The sequence below is a fragment of the Centroberyx gerrardi genome, chromosome 8 (assembly GCF_048128805.1).
Source record: "Centroberyx gerrardi isolate f3 chromosome 8, fCenGer3.hap1.cur.20231027, whole genome shotgun sequence".
Classification (NCBI taxonomy): domain Eukaryota; kingdom Metazoa; phylum Chordata; class Actinopteri; order Beryciformes; family Berycidae; genus Centroberyx; species Centroberyx gerrardi.
This window is the reverse complement of record NC_136004.1, coordinates 30,613,986-30,634,864: the sequence shown is the minus strand read 5'-3', so window position 1 is coordinate 30,634,864 and position 20,879 is coordinate 30,613,986. Positions and strand designations below refer to the sequence as shown.

The 20,879-nt window shown below is 43.4% G+C and overlaps 1 protein-coding gene across 1 annotated transcript in view; it reads right to left on the bottom strand.

Moving 5' to 3' along the window:
• The window catches only part of antxr2a (ANTXR cell adhesion molecule 2a), a 79,317-nt gene that overhangs the window by 39,195 nt on the left and 19,243 nt on the right, over nt 1–20,879 (bottom strand). The window contains exons 11-16 of the mRNA XM_071923843.2: nt 13,810–13,888; nt 13,055–13,150; nt 7,943–7,993; nt 5,771–5,860; nt 3,302–3,472; nt 2,824–2,904 (exon numbers count right to left, since the gene is read on the bottom strand). Coding sequence (XP_071779944.1) covers nt 2,824–2,904; nt 3,302–3,472; nt 5,771–5,860; nt 7,943–7,993; nt 13,055–13,150; nt 13,810–13,888 — 568 coding nt within the window. The remainder of the gene's footprint in view (nt 1–2,823; nt 2,905–3,301; nt 3,473–5,770; nt 5,861–7,942; nt 7,994–13,054; nt 13,151–13,809; nt 13,889–20,879) is intronic.

Sequence of the window (20,879 nt, the reverse complement as noted above, 5' to 3'; positions counted from 1 at the left end):
CGTGAGAAACTCTGTGACTTTTGTCATCCAGTTAAATCACGTACAACCTGTGAAAACTTATGCACCAATCATCACGCAAACAAGATCAGCCCATTTGACGCAGTGTCAATTTATCACGGCGGTGAAACAGACGTTGCATTTTAGCTGATGCACTGCGCTGATTTCAAGTCAGCCAAAATATTCCCGTCAATTCCCTACAACACAGCATAAGACCCAACTAAAAAACCCACAACTCACAACGACAAAAAAAAAAGTTTTAGACAAATATATTGTGATTTTGTGCTGCTTGTGCATGTGTGAGTTAATGTGTAAATGTGTAAAACTCCCCCCCCAAAATCCTTTAGAATAAAAATCCCAAAGAAACAAGATCCAGTCCAGGTTTTCCCCACAGTTCAAACAACAAAAATTCAGTTCTGTTCAATTTAAACTCACTATCCCTCCTAAACACTATCCTCCACCAATAAAAACCCTGTGACCTGCAGGTTACGGGACAGTCTCTCTCACCACCAGCCTGAAGTTTAGACCAGCTGGAGAGCAGACTGAGAGTTTTCGATGAGGTTTTCAACACCGCATCTTCTGAACTTTGCTAAACCAACTCTGTGCCGGCACCGGGAGGCGGTTGGCAGCCTCACAGCTGGCCCGCTGGCTCGGGTTTTCCATGTTCTTCGGAGCAGCGAGAGAGCGAACGTTATTCCACTTGAAACGTTTGCAGTCTGACATCATTCTGTGACCCAATAAAATACTCCGATGCTTCCAGTTTTCAGGCCACACATACGGACGTCTGAAGAGGAAGACGCTCAGAAGTGGCCATTGCAATGCATAAAAGACATCAGGGCCTAAATTTAAGTGTGTACACTTATAAATACTTATAAAGACTACTAATAAAGACAACTCATCTGTTCAGACTGGCCTTTGTAGCTTCTGCGTATCTTATTTATTCTATGTATTAATGTTTTTTTGTCTTATTTCAGCTATTTTACTCTTGTGAAGCACTTTGTGACTTTTCTCTGTGAAAGGTGCTGTATAAATAAACTTTACTTACTTACTTTACTTACTAATGTGTGTGTACTAGTGTGTGTGTTTGGAAAAAGTGTTTGGAAATATTAAATCCTGCTCTCTTTTCAGCTGCCAGAAGTTACAAGGAACTGTCTGGTAACTAGTAGGTGGAATAATATTTGAATTTTGTAATAAAATATGCTGTGCCAATGGGATGATAAGATAAGATAAGATAAGATAAGATAAGATAAGATAAGATAAGATAAGGTAAGGTAAGATAAGATGAGATAGCACTTTATTGATCCACTGTTTGGAAATTCAATAAAGTGCAATCTTATCTTATTTTATCTTAGAAACATACTTAGAAACACAGCATATTTTATTACAATACTCATTTTCACCATGTACTGTATAACATTTAAGGTAGATAAGATAGATAGAACTGCCTGCAGTACTAATGTGGGACAGAGGGAGGATTTATACTATGACCACCACATTTTTGGACGTTTTTGGATGTTGTTGGACCTCAAAACCGGTCTAGAAATGAAGTTTGAACGCTCCATCACAGTATACCCATCTGCAAATTGGTGCTAATCTATGCCATTCATTTTGGATTAGGCATATAGCTCAATCTCCACAGCAGATGGTGTGGTTTTGTGGATTAATTACAGTCTGAGAGAGCGTGGGACATATCAAAACATCTGGTTAACTTTGACTTGGTAGTGGTTTCTGCGCAGGCTGCTCCCTTAACCGCCTGCGGGGCGCTGGGGGTTTTCGTTTGTCAGTCTGCGGAGCCGATGTGTTTTCCTCTCGTCCGAGGAAGGTTGAGAAACGTCCAGAGTTTGACCATATTAGGTCGTCGCTGTCACACGTCTCGCTCTCTGCTGTGAGGCTGTGCAGCTGCAGCCCACAACGCCCGGTTAGGTAACAACAACACAATGCTCAACGCACGCCAGCGACTTCCTCTGCTCTTGCAACCTAAGACAAATCTCATTCCACCTCTCTAACTGCAACATAACACAGCAATAAAAGAGGGAGTTTCTTTGGTGTTATTATGGGACGGTGATGCAATAGGTACGAGACACAGCTGTGGTGAGTTGGCAGCATAAAAATACCCATAATCAGAGTGAATAATGCCCTCTTGCCATCGCATGTGTGCCGACGAAAAAGTAAGGAAGTCAGCAAAATAAAACGGTGAAAAATAGAAGCAGACTGATCCTCACTCATGACTGATGTAAGGAATTTCCTATTTATAGATTCAAAATCTCCCAAAGTGGTGACCAGGACAGTTTATGATACATAAACACTGAGGGGTGTATAAAATATGTTTCACTCCAAAAAACAAAACAAAAATCAAGATGTTGTTTATGCCAAACAATGACACAAAAAACAGTTTATGATACATAAACTGTCCTGGTCACCACTTTGGGAGATTTTGAGTCACTACCTTCATGTTGTAGCTTCAGAAAACCAAAAGCTGAATCAAACACAGTGACGCTCATCAAAGTCGCAACCACATGCCCCCACTCCCCCTCCACACACACACACACACACACACACACACACACACTTCCCTGTTTATGCAATCGACCACTCTTTCCATTCTTCATTCTAATGTGTCTTGCACACTTCTGCATATTTTGTCTATCGTGAGTATGTCTTGTATTATATATATTTTATGCCTTGCTGCAAATTTTCCACTGGGGACAAAAAAAAGCATCTAGAGCTTGAAACCTTTGCGTTTTGTTTCCAGTTTCAGGATTCACTGCCAACAGGTTTAGGGTTGAATTTTGCGCCAAATCTCAGCGGTTCTTCCCGCCGCCTTACCTTGTCTGCAGAGGTGGGACGCATGAGGGAGACCCGGTCGTACTGCCGCCGCAGCAAAGCCCACAAAGCATCGAGACGACCCTGAGAGGACAGAGAGGAGACGCCTTTCAGTTAAGAGTCGGGACTTCACACGGCTGCGTATTAGTTCTGCTGATTTGCACAAATGATGCAAAAAAAAAAAAAAAACACTGGGAAAAAAGAGAGATGAAACTGTGCAGGCGAGACAAAAACACTGAGGGGTGTATAAAATATGTTTCACTCCAAAAAACAAAACAAAAATCAAGATGTTGTTTATGCCAAACAATGACACAAACGACATCTCAACAAGGAGGAGAATGGTGCAAACACAACAAAATGCATATATATATATAAGAGGAAAATGAAATTATGTGAGAAGAGTGGGAGGCTGTAAGTGTGTGTGTATGTGTGTGTTGCAATAAAAGGAAAAAACGGCTGCATATTCATTTGTTGCGCTCACCTTGATGGGAGTGTACCACTTGTTCTCTGTCTGGTGGTAGCTGGGGGCGGATTTGGCGGCGGGACGTTTGATCATGGGCTCCTCCACCTCCTCTGGTATGGACACGACGGCGTTCTTGGCCTTCTCCAGCCTGGCTCCCTCCTCAGTCGAGCCTTTCTCTCCCCAGCGCACCTAGACGCACAAAAAGACCCGCAACAGCAGCAGCAAGGTTAGGGCCAAGTACAGCTTCTTCTCTTCCTTGTCTATTCGTGAATGAAGAATATACAGAGAAAATCTGCCATTTAGCGGAGGCTTCTTATTCAAAGCGCTGACCAGTAGGGTTGAAGTTCGAATTAAAGCATTTTATTGAATCTGAATCCACTATCCAATCTGCTTATCGAATCCGAATCCTTTCGAATCCCTTATCGAATCTGTTTAGGTCTTCCAAGTTGTCGAAAACGCTGCACTCTTTTGCTTTGATTTGATGCTGCGTAGAAAAAATGTTGCAATGTAGATCAAATATTGCATTTCGCCGTTTGTTCGTTGATTTTAGTGAAGCGCACCCACACTTTTCGAACATCTGAGGCGATCTGCCATGTTCAGTCAGTCCAGAAAACAAACTGGGGAGTTAGCGCGCGCTCGTATTACATCATCAGTTGTAGAAAGAGATTCGATAAGAGATTCGTTAGACTCGGAGCTTAACGAATCAGAGTATTTTACCAAAATGGAACCAGCTAACGGAACCCAACCCTTCTAATCCATACGGGATAGATGCAGGATCAATATGATAATGAAGGGGGGCTTCTACAATTGCTATCACTATATATCCTTTGAAAAAATGGGACTGAAAACCTGTTATTGTATTACTAAGCACATTTGCATACTGTACATGTGTTTTTGTGTGTGTGTGTGAGAGTGAATGCATGTGTGTGTGTGTGTGTTAAGCTGTCCTGCTTTTTAATTGAATTCATCACATCTGTTGCAAGGAGAAAAAAAAAAAAAAAAATCCACCGTCACATGAATGGGGAGAGGTGATTAATTAGCGACACAGTTTTCAAGCTGTAGGTTAAGCCGTGACAATATAGAACAGCTTTTCAGAATCATCTGTGGGATATTTCCCCGGCCCGCCGCGTCACCAAGAAAAGAGAGGGGTGCGTGTCCCGATGAATAAAAGATACGTCGTCACCCCCGCAGGTTGAATAACGCGTTTGAAATGTTGGCAGCGAGCGGAGTGGCGGCGGTGGTTTTACCAGCATGATGTCTTAAATCGAGATGCAGAGAAGAGGACAGGTTGATCTTAACAAACACCTCTTCCCCCCCCGATCCGCAGGGGGGGGGGGGGGGGGGAACCTTCAGAAGTGGAAGACGGGGCTGTCCGGGAGAATCAACCCGCTCCGGGAAGAAGAGAGAGGGGACGGGATAGCTCGCTAACACCCGTGGGAAAAAGCCAGAGGTAGGCGCTCCCTGAGGATTCTGGGAAATCCCCGCAATCCCACCGACTTCCTCGGGGGCTGAGAAGCGGTAGGGGGGTAGAGGCGAGAGGCGAGAGGCGAGGGGGGAAGGAGGGGTGGGAGCCTTTAAACCTGGATTCCCTTCGGAGGAGAGGGAAAGCGGGCGGATAACAAAGGGGCTGCCAAGGTTTGGGAGTCGGGGGGTGGGGTGGGGGGGCGGGTGGAGAGGTGGGTGAGACGGATGCGTCAAGTTGACAGCAGCGCTCAATCCTTCATCCCGGCAACGACTTGATCCAATCAGGCTCGGACGGCCAAGGACGAGCTGGCAGGCCCTGTCATGTCGGAGTCGTCAGGCGGCTGACGAGGACAGCGGCCCCGGCTGGAGGAGGCCGGTCCCTCCTCCCGAGCGCTCCACAAAACTTCCAGCTTCCAGAGCAAAGACGGCACGTCAGCGCTTTTCTCTCCGAGCGTGTCGCAGGTTCAGAGAGGGCCGAAGTTTACTCACCTCTAGAATGCCACAAAAATCGGTTGGGTTTTTTTTCTGCTACGCTGTATTTCAGCGTTGTGCGCAAAAGCTAGATTTGGTTTCCCAGGACTAGAGGGTATTACTGATACCAAGGTATCAAAATGCAGTTTGCTGGTCAAATCATTTAACATCTAAGATTAAGATTAAGGTTAAGATTTAGATCTCTTAAGGGAAATTTGGGTGTCACAGCAGCAATTGGCAGAACAATGCCAAGGCAGCATAGGAAAGCTAATAAAAATAGTACAGGAAAGATAAGGTAATATAAATAAATGGCAAACTAAGAAGATAAAACTATTAAAAGTGTCTCAAGTGGTAATGAGGATTAAGTCCTGTGTAATAAATAACTCCGGTGCAGGTTGAGTCCAAGGATACAGTCCAGAAGAGACAATGACATCAAGGAAATGAATGGATAAACCGTAATGGAAGAGAGAGAGAGAGAGAGGAGAGGGACTTGACGAATGAGTTTCATACGACTGAAAGCAATATGTTGGAGGATGATAAACGGACACTGACCTCCATGCGCTTGATCCCTCCGGCTCCTCTCCCTCCGTAGTAGGAGGCGTCCACAGTGGGCCACTTCTTCTTGGGCAGAGGGTCTGGCTCCTTAGGAGGAGAGGGAGAGAAATGAAAGAAAATTAACTTCTTCACTGCAAAATAATCTCCATTTAAACAAGTCATTTAGTCTATTATCAAGTCCTAAAATCGTAATTTTCTTGAAACAAGTGAAAAAATCTGCCAGTCGGGTTCGATAACTTCACTTGTTTCCAATGCAAATCGACTTGTTTCAAGAATTAAGTAGAACCAAGTGTCATTTTCTTGACAGTAGTGCAGTGATCTGCCTTATTCTGACTGGTTTCAACAAACTCTAGAAAATTGCTGAAACAAGTGAAGCTGCATTGGAAACAAGTGGAGTTATCTCATCTCACTGGCAGAATTCTTCTCTTGGTTTAAGAAAAATAAGATTTAAAGGCTAAATGATTTGTTGAGATGGATGTTTTTTGCAGTGTTGGCAACACAATCGTACCTATGTCACCAACGGAGCTTGGATTGAGAGATATAATGATGTAATCCTGAATAACAGGAAATATAACCTAGGAGCGCACTGAAAATATACGGAAACTTAAGTTAAAAACAGGAATGATTTACAGTTTCATCCCTGGGCCTGTGATCATTTCTGGGATGAGGGATAAAACAATGACTAGACTGTTGTAGAAACCATGACGACAAAACTATCTATCACCTCTTCCTCCTTCACAAAACCAAAAAAGCCTAATTTCTGTGCAGGGCTTTGCTTGATACTCTACAATTTCCTTCTACGACCGCACAGAAACTCAGCTATTACTTTGTTTCATCGGGGGGGGAGCGGCAATAATGTTAAAATCTTAACTTCTGTGTTCGGTGGCTTTGATTTAGCATTGTCATGATAACAGAAATCCAAATACTACTTCGATACCACTGTGAATTTGATATTTAATTTGACCAACGTTTGAGACTTTGCTCTGCAAGCTCACACTCAATTTCAGCGTCATAAACAAAGTGTCAGTCTGGCTCTTGACAGCGGACTGCAGCAGCTGGGAGTCAAACAGCTGAAAACGGGCAACAGGATCAAACAGTCTTGAACTGGATCCCAGTCCGTCCAAACTGGCTGGCGAAACCGGGGCCAGGAGTGAAATATGGAACTATTTCACTTATAGAGCCGACAAAGACAAACATCAAATCTCTGTGCAAAGGTTGCTGCAAAGCTGTCTGACTGTGGGAACAGAAGAAACTCAGCAAAGCAGCTCACTGCACTCTTAATTTTTTGATATATTTATTTGTTCTAATTGCAGAGTTAATATTTATTAAGTTACTCAAGTTAACGCTATTCATATTGTCAAGTTATGGTGCTTTTGGCTAGAATCAGAGGTGGGGCCTCGAGTCACATGACTTAGACTCGAGTCACAATTTGAATAGCTTGAGACTTGACTTGACTTGGGTTCTGGTGACTTGGGATTTGACTCTGACTTGTACTTTGACGACTTGAAAAGGATTGATTGTTCCACCAGAGGACTGAATTTAAATTTGGTTTTCTGAATTTAGAATTGTTGAAAAGTTGAAACTGATTATAGAAATCAAACTCATGATGCTCTTACCAAGTTTTTTATCCTATTAAAACCATATTGCATTGAAAAGTCCTAGATATTTAGTTTTCTTTAAGATATTAAATTGATACTGGACTCTGGATTTGTTCTGACTTGACTTGCTGTTCTGCATTTAGACTTGAGACTTGAGATTAATGACATGGACTTGACTTGAACTTGACTTGGTGATCTACATTTAGACTTGGGACTTGACTTCAGACTTGAGACTGACTTGGGACAAAGTTGACTTGGTCACACCTCTGGTTAGAATAAAGCACGGTGGTTGTTTGGTGCAACTGCTTGTTTGCTGTGGCATCGCAGTAGTACACAATTTTTAGATATTACATTTAGTATTCAGAGTATTCCCATGATGTCATTATAGTGCTTTACCATACACACAGCTCATTGGCTGTGGCTGTCATTTGATTATAATCACTTGTTCATTTATTACAATCACCTGTTATTTTCATACCAGGATGGCCGTGCGGTGATGGACCAGAATACTATGAATTGGTACTAAAGTAAAACTTGTGGTACGGTGGCAACACTACAGCGATGTACTCACGGGTGGAGGAGGACGGGAAGGTGGAGGTGGAGGTGGCGGGTCTTTGATGACCTGGATGAATGTAAGAAGGAAAAGAGCGTCAGCAGAAAGTCCATCAGGAGATGTATACACACACACACACACACACACACACACGCACCTTGTCAGCAGAGACACGGCTGACGGAGGCGATGCGTGACAGGTGAGTGAGTCAAACAGAGGCGTCCCTGCGCTCGTCCTACAGCGGAGACGCCGCTGCCAGGCTGCTTTGTAACTACAACTGCCGCCCAAATCGCCCCGCTGACTACTGATTACAAGGATCCTGCTTGTAAACCAACATCAGGGGCCCCCGGTGCAAAATAAAGAAAAGCTGAAAATCAACTTGTTGACAGGGGAGTCTTTGGGGCGAGCGCCGCTGCCCGTTTAGCTCTTAATTAATTGGATGGGGTTCAGCGCTCCCAAGCAATCCCCCCAATCATAAAGTCCTAAGGAGTTAATTAGCTCCAATGAGATGCAGAGGAGGAGGCTTGGGCTCGGCTCCAAACGGTGTCTGGGTGGAAGATGAGTGGCTCAACACACACACACACACACACACACACGCAAACACACACAGAAACACAACCCAGAGTGACCGGCCCGGCGGCATTGTTCATGACAACACTGGATGACATGGCACCTGAGTAGCAGGTTGTCCACAATGCGATTCCACTCAAGGACAAGATGCCTTGACTGTTTTTAGATGTGCATGGCAAAGCAGAACCCCGACAGTGACATTTGTCAGTTGTCAGTCGGATACAGACATTTCGTCGCTTCGCATGCAGACGTCACCGCTGTACAAGTCCAACTTTTTTGCTGCGTGCTTGCTGAACCGCTGCTGCACGCTCGCTCCGTCTCAGAGAGGAATCGCTCTGGAAAGATTCAGTTCTGCTTTCTTCAGGTGTCGGAGGCCGTAGGGAATCAAGTGATGTAGTCACTTGAGAGATACAGTTTTGTGTTAAATTATAATCATTTGGTTGAACTGTATCAGGAGACAATAGTCTGCAGTGCTGACACAGGATAAATACATGAAGGGGGATTTCTACGATGGCTACAGCTGTATAGGAAACTGCCTTGGGTCCAGCAGGCCGGAAACTGATGAACTGATGTAAGACCTGCTTCAAATATGGCTGCAAACAGTTATTTTTATTTTTAGGGTTATGTGTGGTGCCTGAATAGCGTTACTCATGATGAAACCTCAAACAGTATGACTATGAAGCTTTATTTATCCTGAATGAGCTTTTAATAGATATTTGTTGGTCCTTTCGGAAATTCATCACGCTCTTTCTCTCTTTCTTTCTTGTGCATCACATTCACACTTCAGCATTTATTCATGTTCCAGTAGAGCCACAGTCTTCAACGTGTGGGGACAAGCAGCTCGACTGGAGCAGTTGAGGTTCAGTGCCTTGCTCAACGGCACTTCAACAGTGTTTGTTAAGGGAGGGGAGAGTGTTTCCTGCTCACTCCTCCCACCCAGATTTCCCCAGCTGGGATTTGAACCGGTAATCTTCCGGTGATAAGGACGCTCCTCATTCCTCCGTCTCCCTCTTACACAATAGTGGACTTTAACACTCCACACAAGCGGCTGGCCTATAAATAAACATTAGCGCCAAGACGATATATCTCAAGCTGAGGTGTGAAAGGCAGACCTTTGTCCATTAGTCATCAAAGATGGATACTACACTGCCATTGCTGGTTATGCATTTGCTAAATTGGTTTTTCAGAAAAAAGAGCAATGTAATTATGGCATATCATAGATCCTAACAGCTGTTTCATTCACAGTTAAGCGCAGGGATACCATTACACTCCCCACATACTGTTGTCATTAGAATAATGAAAAATAATCAATTAGGGTTAATTAATTGCTCTTTGACACACAACTGGCTGTAAGTAAATCCAGTAAAGGTCTATTGGTAGCCTCTCCATACGCTGATTAACATCATTTCAGCCGCACCTTACGCTGACAGGATTACCTCCTTTTATTAAGTAATTATGCAGCAGATTTCCTGGACATATTGTGGGATAAATAAAGCATTATACAAATGACTGGGCTCTGCTGCTCTTTTCCAACTACCTGATGGACAGATGTGATGAGGAGCACTCCACAACGCGGCGGCAGCGCACGGCATAATTAAAAACTAAACCGCAGGATACTTAGCCATCTGACATTAGCCCCAGCGGCTCGTCACCGCGACAACGACACCGGGGGATCTGACCAATCAGAGGCGCCGAGGGCATCATCCCCATATGGCTGCCTCCGTAATTGTCCAACTGGAGTTGATAATCCATTCGTTCTCCAGCCTCAAACTCATACCGTGTTGCGTCAAGCTGTTTCAGGAGGCTTATGGTGATAGATCGGAGGCAGGTAGCATATTTGCAAATTTAAAAAATGATTTGGACTTTTAATTGTGGACAAATGAACCTACTTGTGAGAAAATGTGCAAGTAACGATTCTAAGGGAAGCACAGTGCCAGTAATCACACATAAGAGGACAGACATTGTGCATCAGAGAGCCACACTGACCTCTTTCAGCGTGATCTAACATGAAATAATGGGAGAATATTAACACATGAAGCACCGACTGAGGTGAAAAAGTATCCGAGTGTCGTGCCGCAGTACTATACCAAAAGGTGCATCCGATTAGCGGTAAATCACTTGTAATTTGGAAACTGGTGATGCAGTTCAAATCTGACTCACTCGTCTGGTTTGAACTACAGGCTACGCCTTTCTGAGTTTAATTTCCAAACAAATCATAAACAAAGAAATCACCACACCACAGCTTGTATGACCTCTCTGCTGGCACCAATCCATGTGGGAGAGAGAGAGAGGGATTGCGGGAGAGAGGTTGGGCGTGTGTGTGTGTGTGTGTGTGTGTGTGTGTGTGCATGGCCTCATCCTGACTGCTGAAACCTGGCAGACTGGGGGTTTAAATATTAACAAGCCACACATGGCCCTCCTCTTCTGCCGCGTCCCTCGATGGAAGGCAACAGCAGCTCTCTCTACCAAGACAAACACGTCCGCGGCCAGACATGCTGCAGGGGGTTTACATTTTAATGCCTTTGTTGGTTTTCCAAAATATGCTTCCATCTCATCCTGGATGGGCTCCCTTCAGGTCCTCAAAGCCAGGTGACGTCTATCATTTAAGGGTGGTGGGGGGGCGGGGGTGAGGATGGAGGTTTTGGAGGAGGGGGGGGGGACTGCTGTGGGGATGTGGATGGTAAATTTGCCTTTATCAGATCTCCCCCAAAAAAGAAGCAGAGACAGAGAGACCGGGGCGCACCATCTGTAGCCCCTCTCTCATCGCCCCGAACGATAATCTGCTGTGGATTTTTGTAAATGGTTAAGTGGGTGAGACTGTTTTCCAAAGGGGGTAGTAGGGCGAGTAATTTATAATAGTAGATATGTAAATAGTAAAATGTTTTCCATAATATAAAATCTACAAAAAAGGAGAGCTCAGTATTTAACTGCAGATTCAAGGCCCATTTATTCAACACAACCTACAAACGACCTTAAGTCCCACCTTATCGACCATTCCTTTCTCTTTAGCCCTATTTGCATGTGGCTAGTATTATGCTGGACCTCATGTATTTAATGAATTTTCCCCGAAACATCTGCATTTCGTGAAAAAACGCATTTGCACGGGAATAATTCAATTCTCTGAAATCACCAGGTGAAGATTTTATAATCCGTCCCTTCCTGATTTAGTAAAATGCCAAAAATGCATTCTCAACTTTTCTCTACAGATTCAGCTCCTGCCTCCATTTTTCATTAAAGGAAGAAAGATAGAATTCGCACATCTAGAAGAGGAGGAAGCAGCAGAAGAAGAAGAAAAGAGAAATCAAGTGCCAAAAACAAATTGCAGCTGAAATTACAGAGTTCGATTTGCAGGGGATTAGCATTAGTACCAGGGGATCGCTGTCTTCACCGAAATACAACAGGAATTTGAGCTGGAGCACGGACACGGCAGATTCGCACGGGATTAAAATCACCAGCGATCTCCGCAATTATTACAAATCACTTCAGTCCCCAGGTGATGTTAGTCCTGTGCAAATAGGGCTTTTGTTTACTTTCATGCAATCTGTCATTCACACTTGCTGGTCTATCTCTTGCGTTGTTACCCTTGTTTTTATCTTTGCTTTCTTTTACAAACTTTTGTGACAGTCCTCTCTGTTAAAACGCTGCACATACACACATGACCTGACTTCTTCTCTTCTTGGAACTCGCTTCTCACCCCTGTGCAGCCACCAGCCGCTGATCCACAGGATGTGGGCTCTTTGCTTCCTGTTTGAGGTTCTTCCTCTGTGGTGTTGCTAAGCCACCGCGGGTGAGCGAGGTAAACGGGAGGTGAGGGGTTGAACAGATGCTCGACACCACTTCCCTTCAGCGCAGGCCTGTGAACAATGCCGAGCCTGCTAAGAGAACGGCTCGGACGCGGCTGTTCGCTGAACCTGGCACCGGCCCACTGGTTATCGCTGGGTTACGGTTAACGCTTTTGGCTTTTGGCTTTTGGCTTTTGGCTTTAAGCGGGCATACACACTTCACACGCCTTGGACCGCTTCCCCACTACAGGCCGACCACGATTTTATGTTAAAGAGCACCGTTTTCAGTTCAACTTAGCATTTTCAAAAGGATCCCTCAAGACGTCGGGGTGCCTCTCTATATAGACTAGCTGCATTTGCAAAAACAGGATGTTCGCATTTTGCAGGATAAAAAGCTTTCATACTGAGAAGGTGAGGGTGTTTCAATTTTGTCAGTGCTGACAGTCTGTTGCTTGCAATTAAACGTTTCAATGCCAATAAACCTTTTTAGGTTCTGTGAAATTCATCAGACCTGGAAAAGTTAGCAATGAGTATTTTCAATTATGTTTTAACTGCCAGCAAAAGAGACAACGCATGAGAATTTCTTTGCGTCTTTTGTCGGCTCCCACGTCTTCTACTACACACATCACCGACAATACTAAGGTATGCACAGCACCTACTGTGTTATGTCTCGCCATACTGGAAGTTATCCCCATCCAAACCCATTGTAACTGAAGTTGAATGTGTTGAATGAGAGCTGAATGTCTTCTGTCTGGGTTATGAGCATCACAACACTCACCAGTGTGCAGCAGAGAGGCCAGAACCACCACATGAGAGCAAAGGCCACGAGGAACAGCAGCACCAGGAACACGATGGCCACCACCAAGCCGTCCGACTGGAAGACAACAGGACAATATAGATGTAGTCACTTTATAAGATTCTACTTTCTGGAACGACTGCTGAACTTCACATACAAGGACTTGTTTAGAGGGGAAAAAGAGAAAGAATTGCACTTAATTGTGCAGTCGTAGCACGTATGCGCGTACACACACATGCACACTATAAGATACTGTAGAACAGTATTGAAGCCTATTTGGGGCAGAAATTGGTCTCCTCTCTTCACATAATAAGTATTAGAATAGGAGGAGTGCTGTTTGCCCACGCTAGTAAAATCGTTATGGTTTGATCCCATAGTTATATATATTTGTCAAAAAATAAAAACACTCAAAACCAATAACACTGACTGAAACATTAAAACAGGCCTCAACACCCAACATCCAGCCAGGGACGCTGTAGCATGATTTGAGGAAATGTTTATATGCCATAAAAATCTATATTTATATTTATACTTTAGGCCAGAGCCATAGTGCCCTCTCAATAAATGTAACAAAATATTCCTTTGACCCTAGAAAGATCTTGTATGATAAGTGTTAGGGAAATGAAATAAGACGTTTTTTTTTTTTTTTTTCTTACTTTAAGTCAAAAGTAAAGAAAATACAGCCAAGGGGAAAGGAGTAACTATCATTTCTTAACAAGAAGGTAATTGAGACTCACGCATGTTGAAGCGGTGATGGTGTAGGAGCTGGAGATGAACGACTTGCCGCTGTTTAAACTGATGAGAACATCCATCGTCCTGTAAATAAAACATTTAAATCAGTGTCACAATAATCTGCTCAATCAGCCACAACCAGCATACAAGGCTTTTTGACTGTATAAGGTGCAGTAAATGGACTTTACAGTGGCAGCCATTGTGAAAGTCCCCTCTCATGCTTTTATCCTGCAGTTGTCCCACATCAATCCTGCAGGAAATTGTTTCTTGAATGTAATACAGAAGAATCAAATGAGTAAACTGTAACACAAAGCTCTACTGGCCATTCCTTGTAACTTCAAACGAAAGAAAGAGCAAAACTTTATTATTTCACACACATTTCCTTTTGAAGATGGTGTGCAGGAGTAGTAAAGCATGTAGTAAAAAGAGGGACTTCTGCATCTGTACAACGCTCAGTAAAGAACACAAAGGGAGCAAACCAAACGGTCAAATTCAGAGACACTCAACGCAAAGGAAAGAAAACGCTCTGATTATCCTCGCCGTCACTGTGTGCAGAACAAGGGACCTGACTGGCAGTAACAAGGCGCCTGAACTCCTATGACTTATTTAGAGAGGGAGAAACGGGGAGGCCGAAATGGGCGCAATTAAAACCCTAATGATGAACGGCACCGCAATTTCCATATGTCTATTACGCCCAATCCAATTACCGCAGGTTTAATGAGAATTCAGGATATGGAACGAGCGAAACGGCTGAAATCCTCCCCTCTCCGACAAGAAAAGAGGAGAGAAAGAAGTATGTGAAGCGGCATTGTGTGCGAGGGGCCAGCTGTGAGTGTGTGGTGGCGTACAGGGGAGGCCTGCATAAAAAAACCGGTGCAGTGGAATAATAACAAGAGAGCTCTCTTTGCTTAGGATTTTGCCCGGGGCTGCGCCTTGGGCCACCAATTCTCCTGTGGATCGGAACAGATGAGCAACCAGACCATGTGTCCATTACTATGCAGTGTATTCTAAATATTCCAAATTGACTCCTTTGCACCTATCCTTATTTACCCACACTAAATATTTAAAACACGATTTATGGGAACTTTTAAAACCGGATGCACTTTGACATTTCGCTCGACTTGTTCATGCGTACGCTCGCATCGATTTGAACCTTTTTTTTGTATTTTTTTTTTTTTAGGAATATCAAAATATTCCTTTGTGCAGAGCGTGGATTTTCTGAAATGTTTTTAGTTTCGTTTCGTAAATACGATTTACGGAACTTTTAAAGCCGGATGCACTTTGACATTTCACTCGACTTGTTCATGCGTACGCTCGCATCGATTTGAACCTTTTTTAGTATTTTTTCTTTGAGGAATATCAAAATATTTGTTTGTGCAAAGCGTGGATTTTCTGAAATGTTTTTAGTTTAGTTTATTCGACAAAGACAAGAAGCAGGTTCGTCAAGGATAACACAATAAATCCACAGACTTATTTCCATTGTGGTCCTTGATTTTCTGAGCTGCTGAACGCCTCTGTGGTTGTGCGAAGCCGTTACAGGTTCTTGCATGTTAACTAAGTGCTTCTGCTGAATGGGTGAGGGGAGAGGCTAATTTAGCTGACATCCTCAATCCGTGATAATGGTCGGCAGGTTGTTAATCAAGCTGGAGGTGCGGACCCCGGCGTGTGAAGGAGGAAAGCTCCCAAGCGAGTTACGCTGACGAACGCTCGGCTTTCCCCCCCCCTGACACCGCTGGACATCCTTAACGCACCACAACCCAACCATAGTCAGTAAGGCCTTCTCTCTCTCTCTCTTTTTTTTTTCTCCCTGAGACACAAAATGGTAATTGTCAGAAGTTACTGTTGAGTAGGCAGAATCTGCTCCAGTAAAGAGGCATAAGTCATATTTCCTGGCCCTTTTTTCCTCCATTATTTTCAGGAATATTAAAAAAAAAAGGTTTGTTTAGTAATTGGGTGGGCAATAATTATTAAAACGCCGGCATATTTGAAGGTAAAAATGAATTTGAAGCTATATTTAAAAAGCAATTTTGTAAATGCCAGTCAAAAGTTTGGACACAGCACATTTTTCTTTATTTGTACTATTTTCCACATTTTAAAATAATAGCAAAGACATCAAAACGATGAAATAGCACAAACGGAATTATGCAGCGACCAAAAAAGTGTTAAACAAATCAAAACTATCTTATATTTTAGATTCTTTAAAGTAGCCGCCCTTTGCCTTGATGGAAAGTCAAAGGCTTTGGAAAGAAATTCATACATAGGATCAACTTCACTATTTATATTTGTCTAAGAAACACATTTCAAGCATTTAAGCAGAAGCCTTTAGATCAAAATGGCTTTAAGAGAATGAAAAACGTAGTATATTCAATCAGGTGTGTCCAGACTTTTGCCTGGTAGTGTAGATATAAAGCCTATGCATATCTGATGATGGTGGACCAAAACATTATTGTTCTGATTAAATTTCACCTATTCGCAAAACTGTGCCATTGTGGAAAGGTGGAACAGGCAGCGCAAAAACATGAAAAGGTAATCAAGAGGGAAATGAGGATAAAAAGGACTGAAAAAAGCAAATCGTATGACAAAAAAAAAAGGCAGATGAATAATTTACGACAATGCTCACTGTCACTTAACTTTTCCACAATAAAGGAGAGTGAGTGACAGCGAGGAGAGGGTTGCAGCTGCTTGGTGGGTCGAACGGTTATGTATGAATAAATGGGAGATGAGAGGGCAGATTGTCATGGGGCCGAGGGATCAGTCAAACTTTCGGTAGAAAGCGGCGCGGGCTCCCAGGGACGCGCCGGGCACCGCTTGAACGGCAGAAGGCCTCTTCTTGCCGGAGATCCCCGGCTCCACGTCGGAAAACTTTGTCCCCGCACATCGTTAATCTGTCAGAAAGTAAGCCCCGGCGTGACGCTAAGCCTCGGTGATGCGATGCAGCTGGACCGGCTGACACCGGTGTCGCTAATGGCTTTCAAACTTCCCTTAAAGATGTGAAAATTGAGGAGGCTGAATAATTCACAGCGGAGCATATGCGAGGCCTGTCACTCGGCATCCAGGAGGCATCACTCTGCACGGGTTTGTGTTTGAGGTTCTGACGGAGGAGAGGAGGAAACTGGAGGGAGGGAGGGAGGGACTGCCTTACAAAACCTGTGGACCAGATGAAGAGTCACGCTCCAAAATGAGACACCCACTATTTGGAGACTCTCTCTTATAAAATGACTGATAGTACAACATTTTAAAAAAATGATGGCACTTTTTAAAGGGTAGCAAGTAACTTAAGCCCTTGGTTAACAAAAGGATAACACTTTTACAGGCTGGATCCTGTATATTTTAGAGATACTGAATGATGGATGTCAGGTCATGATATCTTCCCTCAAAAATGGGTACAAAGCATTTTGAAAATTGGAGTTGAAGAAATTTGGATGTCAATTTAGACTTATATTCAAGAATCTGTTGTGACTGATTAGGAATATTCAGAATTTAATATTTTTCTTAGTTTCTGTTTGTTTTCTTAAGGAGGAGATTGGATCATTACTGCAATTGCACATCCAAACTGACAGGAACAGCTCCTTGCGTTCTGTATCTATCCTTTAATCAAAGAGAATTGGTTCCAGTCAATGCACATCCATCATGTCCATACCACAACACACAGGACAGTCAAACAACAGGGCATTTCTATCATAAACATCGACCCCCACTGGAGCAGATGGAGTCTCCACGGTGCAGCTAGCAGCCGCCCCGGGACACGCTGCTTCATTATTGACGAGGCCCGCCGCATTTGCTACTGTACCTGCTTTGTAAAGCAGGTGTCGACTTCCCCCTCAGTTATCTTTTGCCCTCCACCATTATTGTGAAAACACCAGGTGAGGACATGCTGGTGCAAGAGCACCGCCACTTAACCTCTCGATCGACGCCCCAGAAGGGCGTGCGAGGTCTCCTAATGGGGATACGGGGGCGGGGGAGGGGGGGGGGGGAGCGGCGGGGAGTGAGGGGCGTCAACAGATGCCAGTGTTTCCAGCCTGATGCCGCAGCTGTCACCGCAGATGATGCCTCCGCCATGAGTGCTGCTACATCACTCAATGACCAACTGAGGACACTGTGATTCCTGGACATCCAGGTTGGATGTGGAGCAGCCTGCTCCCGGTCCCCGGTGGGACCGGGAGCCGCAGCTGAGCACCTCGACTCCAACGACCGCCGTATCCGAAATATGTTCCCCAGTAATTCAAGCCTTCAGGGTCGAACGCATACATGGCCAGACACTCAAGCAGAGATCGCCGAGGGGCCGGCCTCGCGTGCAGCAAAACACGGTTAAAAAAAAGGGAAGCGGGGGGAGAAACGTGGAAGAAAAAGACAATTCTCCCTCAGCTGACTCGAGCCATGTTAACGGAGCACCCTGAGCGCCGGCAGCGGTGATGGAGCAGAAGCAGACAGATGGACGGAGACGGAAGTTTCCGGGCTCCGACATCACATGCAGGTGGTCCGGGGTGCAGGGATTGTCAGTGCATGGTGAATTATTTAAATGGGGAGCGTGGAAAAGGGAATGGCTGCATCTGTCGCACATCCTTTTAAAGCCCCTCCAGCAGATGTGTTTACTCACCGCCCGTACCAGCTAACTACTTAATGGGTCACCATCGGCAGCCAAGAGTTAATTAAGCAGGCCTTTTTCAAATGGCGGGCACGTAGCATCGGTTCAGGTCCTGTCAGGGCGTAGCTGCTGGAGGCTGGGGGCTTACAGATGTAGACCCTGAAGAAGTTTTTATTGTATCCTTGGTGAAAGAAACCACATTTTGTTTTACAATATCCTATTTTGATTCTTCTGGGTAGCGTTCAAGGAGGAATATCTGCAATCTACGATACCGATGCAAGATAAAAGCATGAAAGAGGACTTCAGCTATGGGACGGGACGACCTGCTTATCTCACGATACGATTCGATACGCGATATGGCGTTCACGGTTCGATACAACCACGATACGATGTAATAAATAAAAGTTCAGTCACAACAAAGTCTGACTGCAGAATTATGTTTATTTCTGAGCCACTAATCTTTTTAGCGATGGTATTGGCTCGCTAGAATGTAAACAACAATTTAAAAATGCAACTACAAAGTGCAAATAATATAATTCGGATGGAGAGCTTGTGAAATTGTGATGGTCAAGCGTCTCATTTGTGATTACTACAGCAGAATAAAAGGGAGCTAATATCACGATTAATTTTTCTGCCCCGCGATACGTATTCTCACATTTTTGCATTGCAATATATTGAATTTCAATAAGAAGACCAGAGCGTTGCATTGTGCTGCATTGCATTAATTTTCCACATTCTTCAGGGCATTATCTCCACTTTGAACTTCCAATACTGACACCAGAGGAAAAAGAGTGTAAAACATGTTATTGTCAGCAGTTTGGTGAACTGAAGCTGAGCGGCCTGCTGTAAATATCGGAAAATATCGGCCTAACTTTATGCCGTTCATCACTTGACAGTTCCATTTTCGACTTTCAGCCGTCTGCTAGAAAAACATGTTATCACAAGTAGTTTGGATTGGAAATGAGAGGATTATCTGAGGTGAGGTTAATGTTGATTTGGAGTAGTTACAACATCGTCATCATACGATTCATAATCTCCTTTTGAGCTGAAACTCGGAGACCTTCAGGAGCCAACGGCACTCATAATCATACATTTTTGATTGGATTGTAGTCAGTGAGGACATTAAAATCTGTTGTTCCATCTAGAATGCCTTAGCGATCATCTGTTATGGTTTGGGATTATAAGAGATGACGTCGAAATCAAACAATAGCTATCCAACCGAGAATATACGCATATTTACACTGTTTTTACTTAATTCTTTGTGGGTTGTAGGTATTGATTGTTTTTTGTCAGGCTCTACATGTTTACTGTGTCTTTGTGGGAAGTGAAACAGTCTTCACTTCAGATTTCATCCAGTGTTTTTTTTTCCCATACAGACGATTTATAGATTTAGGTTTAGTTTATTTGTATACACGAACGATGAAAAACTGAAACAGAAGAGAAGAAATAGAAACTGTGCAAGTAAAAGCCCCAAAAGAAAAGAGATTTAGGTGAATTAAATGAAAACAGAAACCAAATTATGTCAAAAATCAACAGAGGAGAACAGTGCATGAAGAAAAGGGGAAATAAAATAATTTGAAACAGCCCAGATGAAGGCAAAAAACAGTAAGCCTGGTAGAGAGAGAGGAAGTGTGTGTGTGCATGTGTGTGTGCGTGTGTGTGTGCGTACAAATAGAGAAAGACGGGAGATTCATTCAGCCGATTTATACCAAAATAAGCTACTTGATTTATAGATGCAGCTGAAAATAAACACTGAGACCCGGAGTATCTCAAATACAACATTACTTTACGCAATATAACATTTTGTATCAGTTACAATGACTTTTATGGCAACATAATGATGATTTTGGGGGAAAAAATAAAGTTCAACCTATTTTGATAATGCCATTTATAGATGCAGGATTTATAAAACTGTTGTGTCTGCACATTTAATTCTACAATGACTTCTACAATGTCATTATAATCCAAGACATTGCATTTGCAACCCTTTCCTACAGTCATCTTGCGCAGATTTGTTACTGTACAAACACGGACTTCAATAGGCGAAATATTTTGTACAACCTAATTCATGAGAAATATCACCATCAGCAGTTTCTTCATGTGTCAGACTTCTTCAGAAGCAATACAGAAGCAATACAGTATTGTGTAATAACAAAGGAACCAGTAAACCACAAACTAGTTCATTTTGGTCTGTACTTTCTTACCATAATTCAAAATACAGATCTTCTATACTCAGATTTTTATAGAGCTTTGACTACAATTTAGCTGTAACCCGTTGTTCATACTTGTACAGCATTTGGTAATCAGTTTGGGAGTGATATAGAAAGAAAATATGTGTAATCCCATATGTTTTAATGCTGTTTTACGGACGGAGGATGATGCTCATAATTTATTACTCTTGAGTCTTATGTACTTTTGTGTATTTATATCTATATGTTTTACACTTGTTTTTAATGCATCTGGCGGCAAGGAGAATTTCCCCTCAGGGAC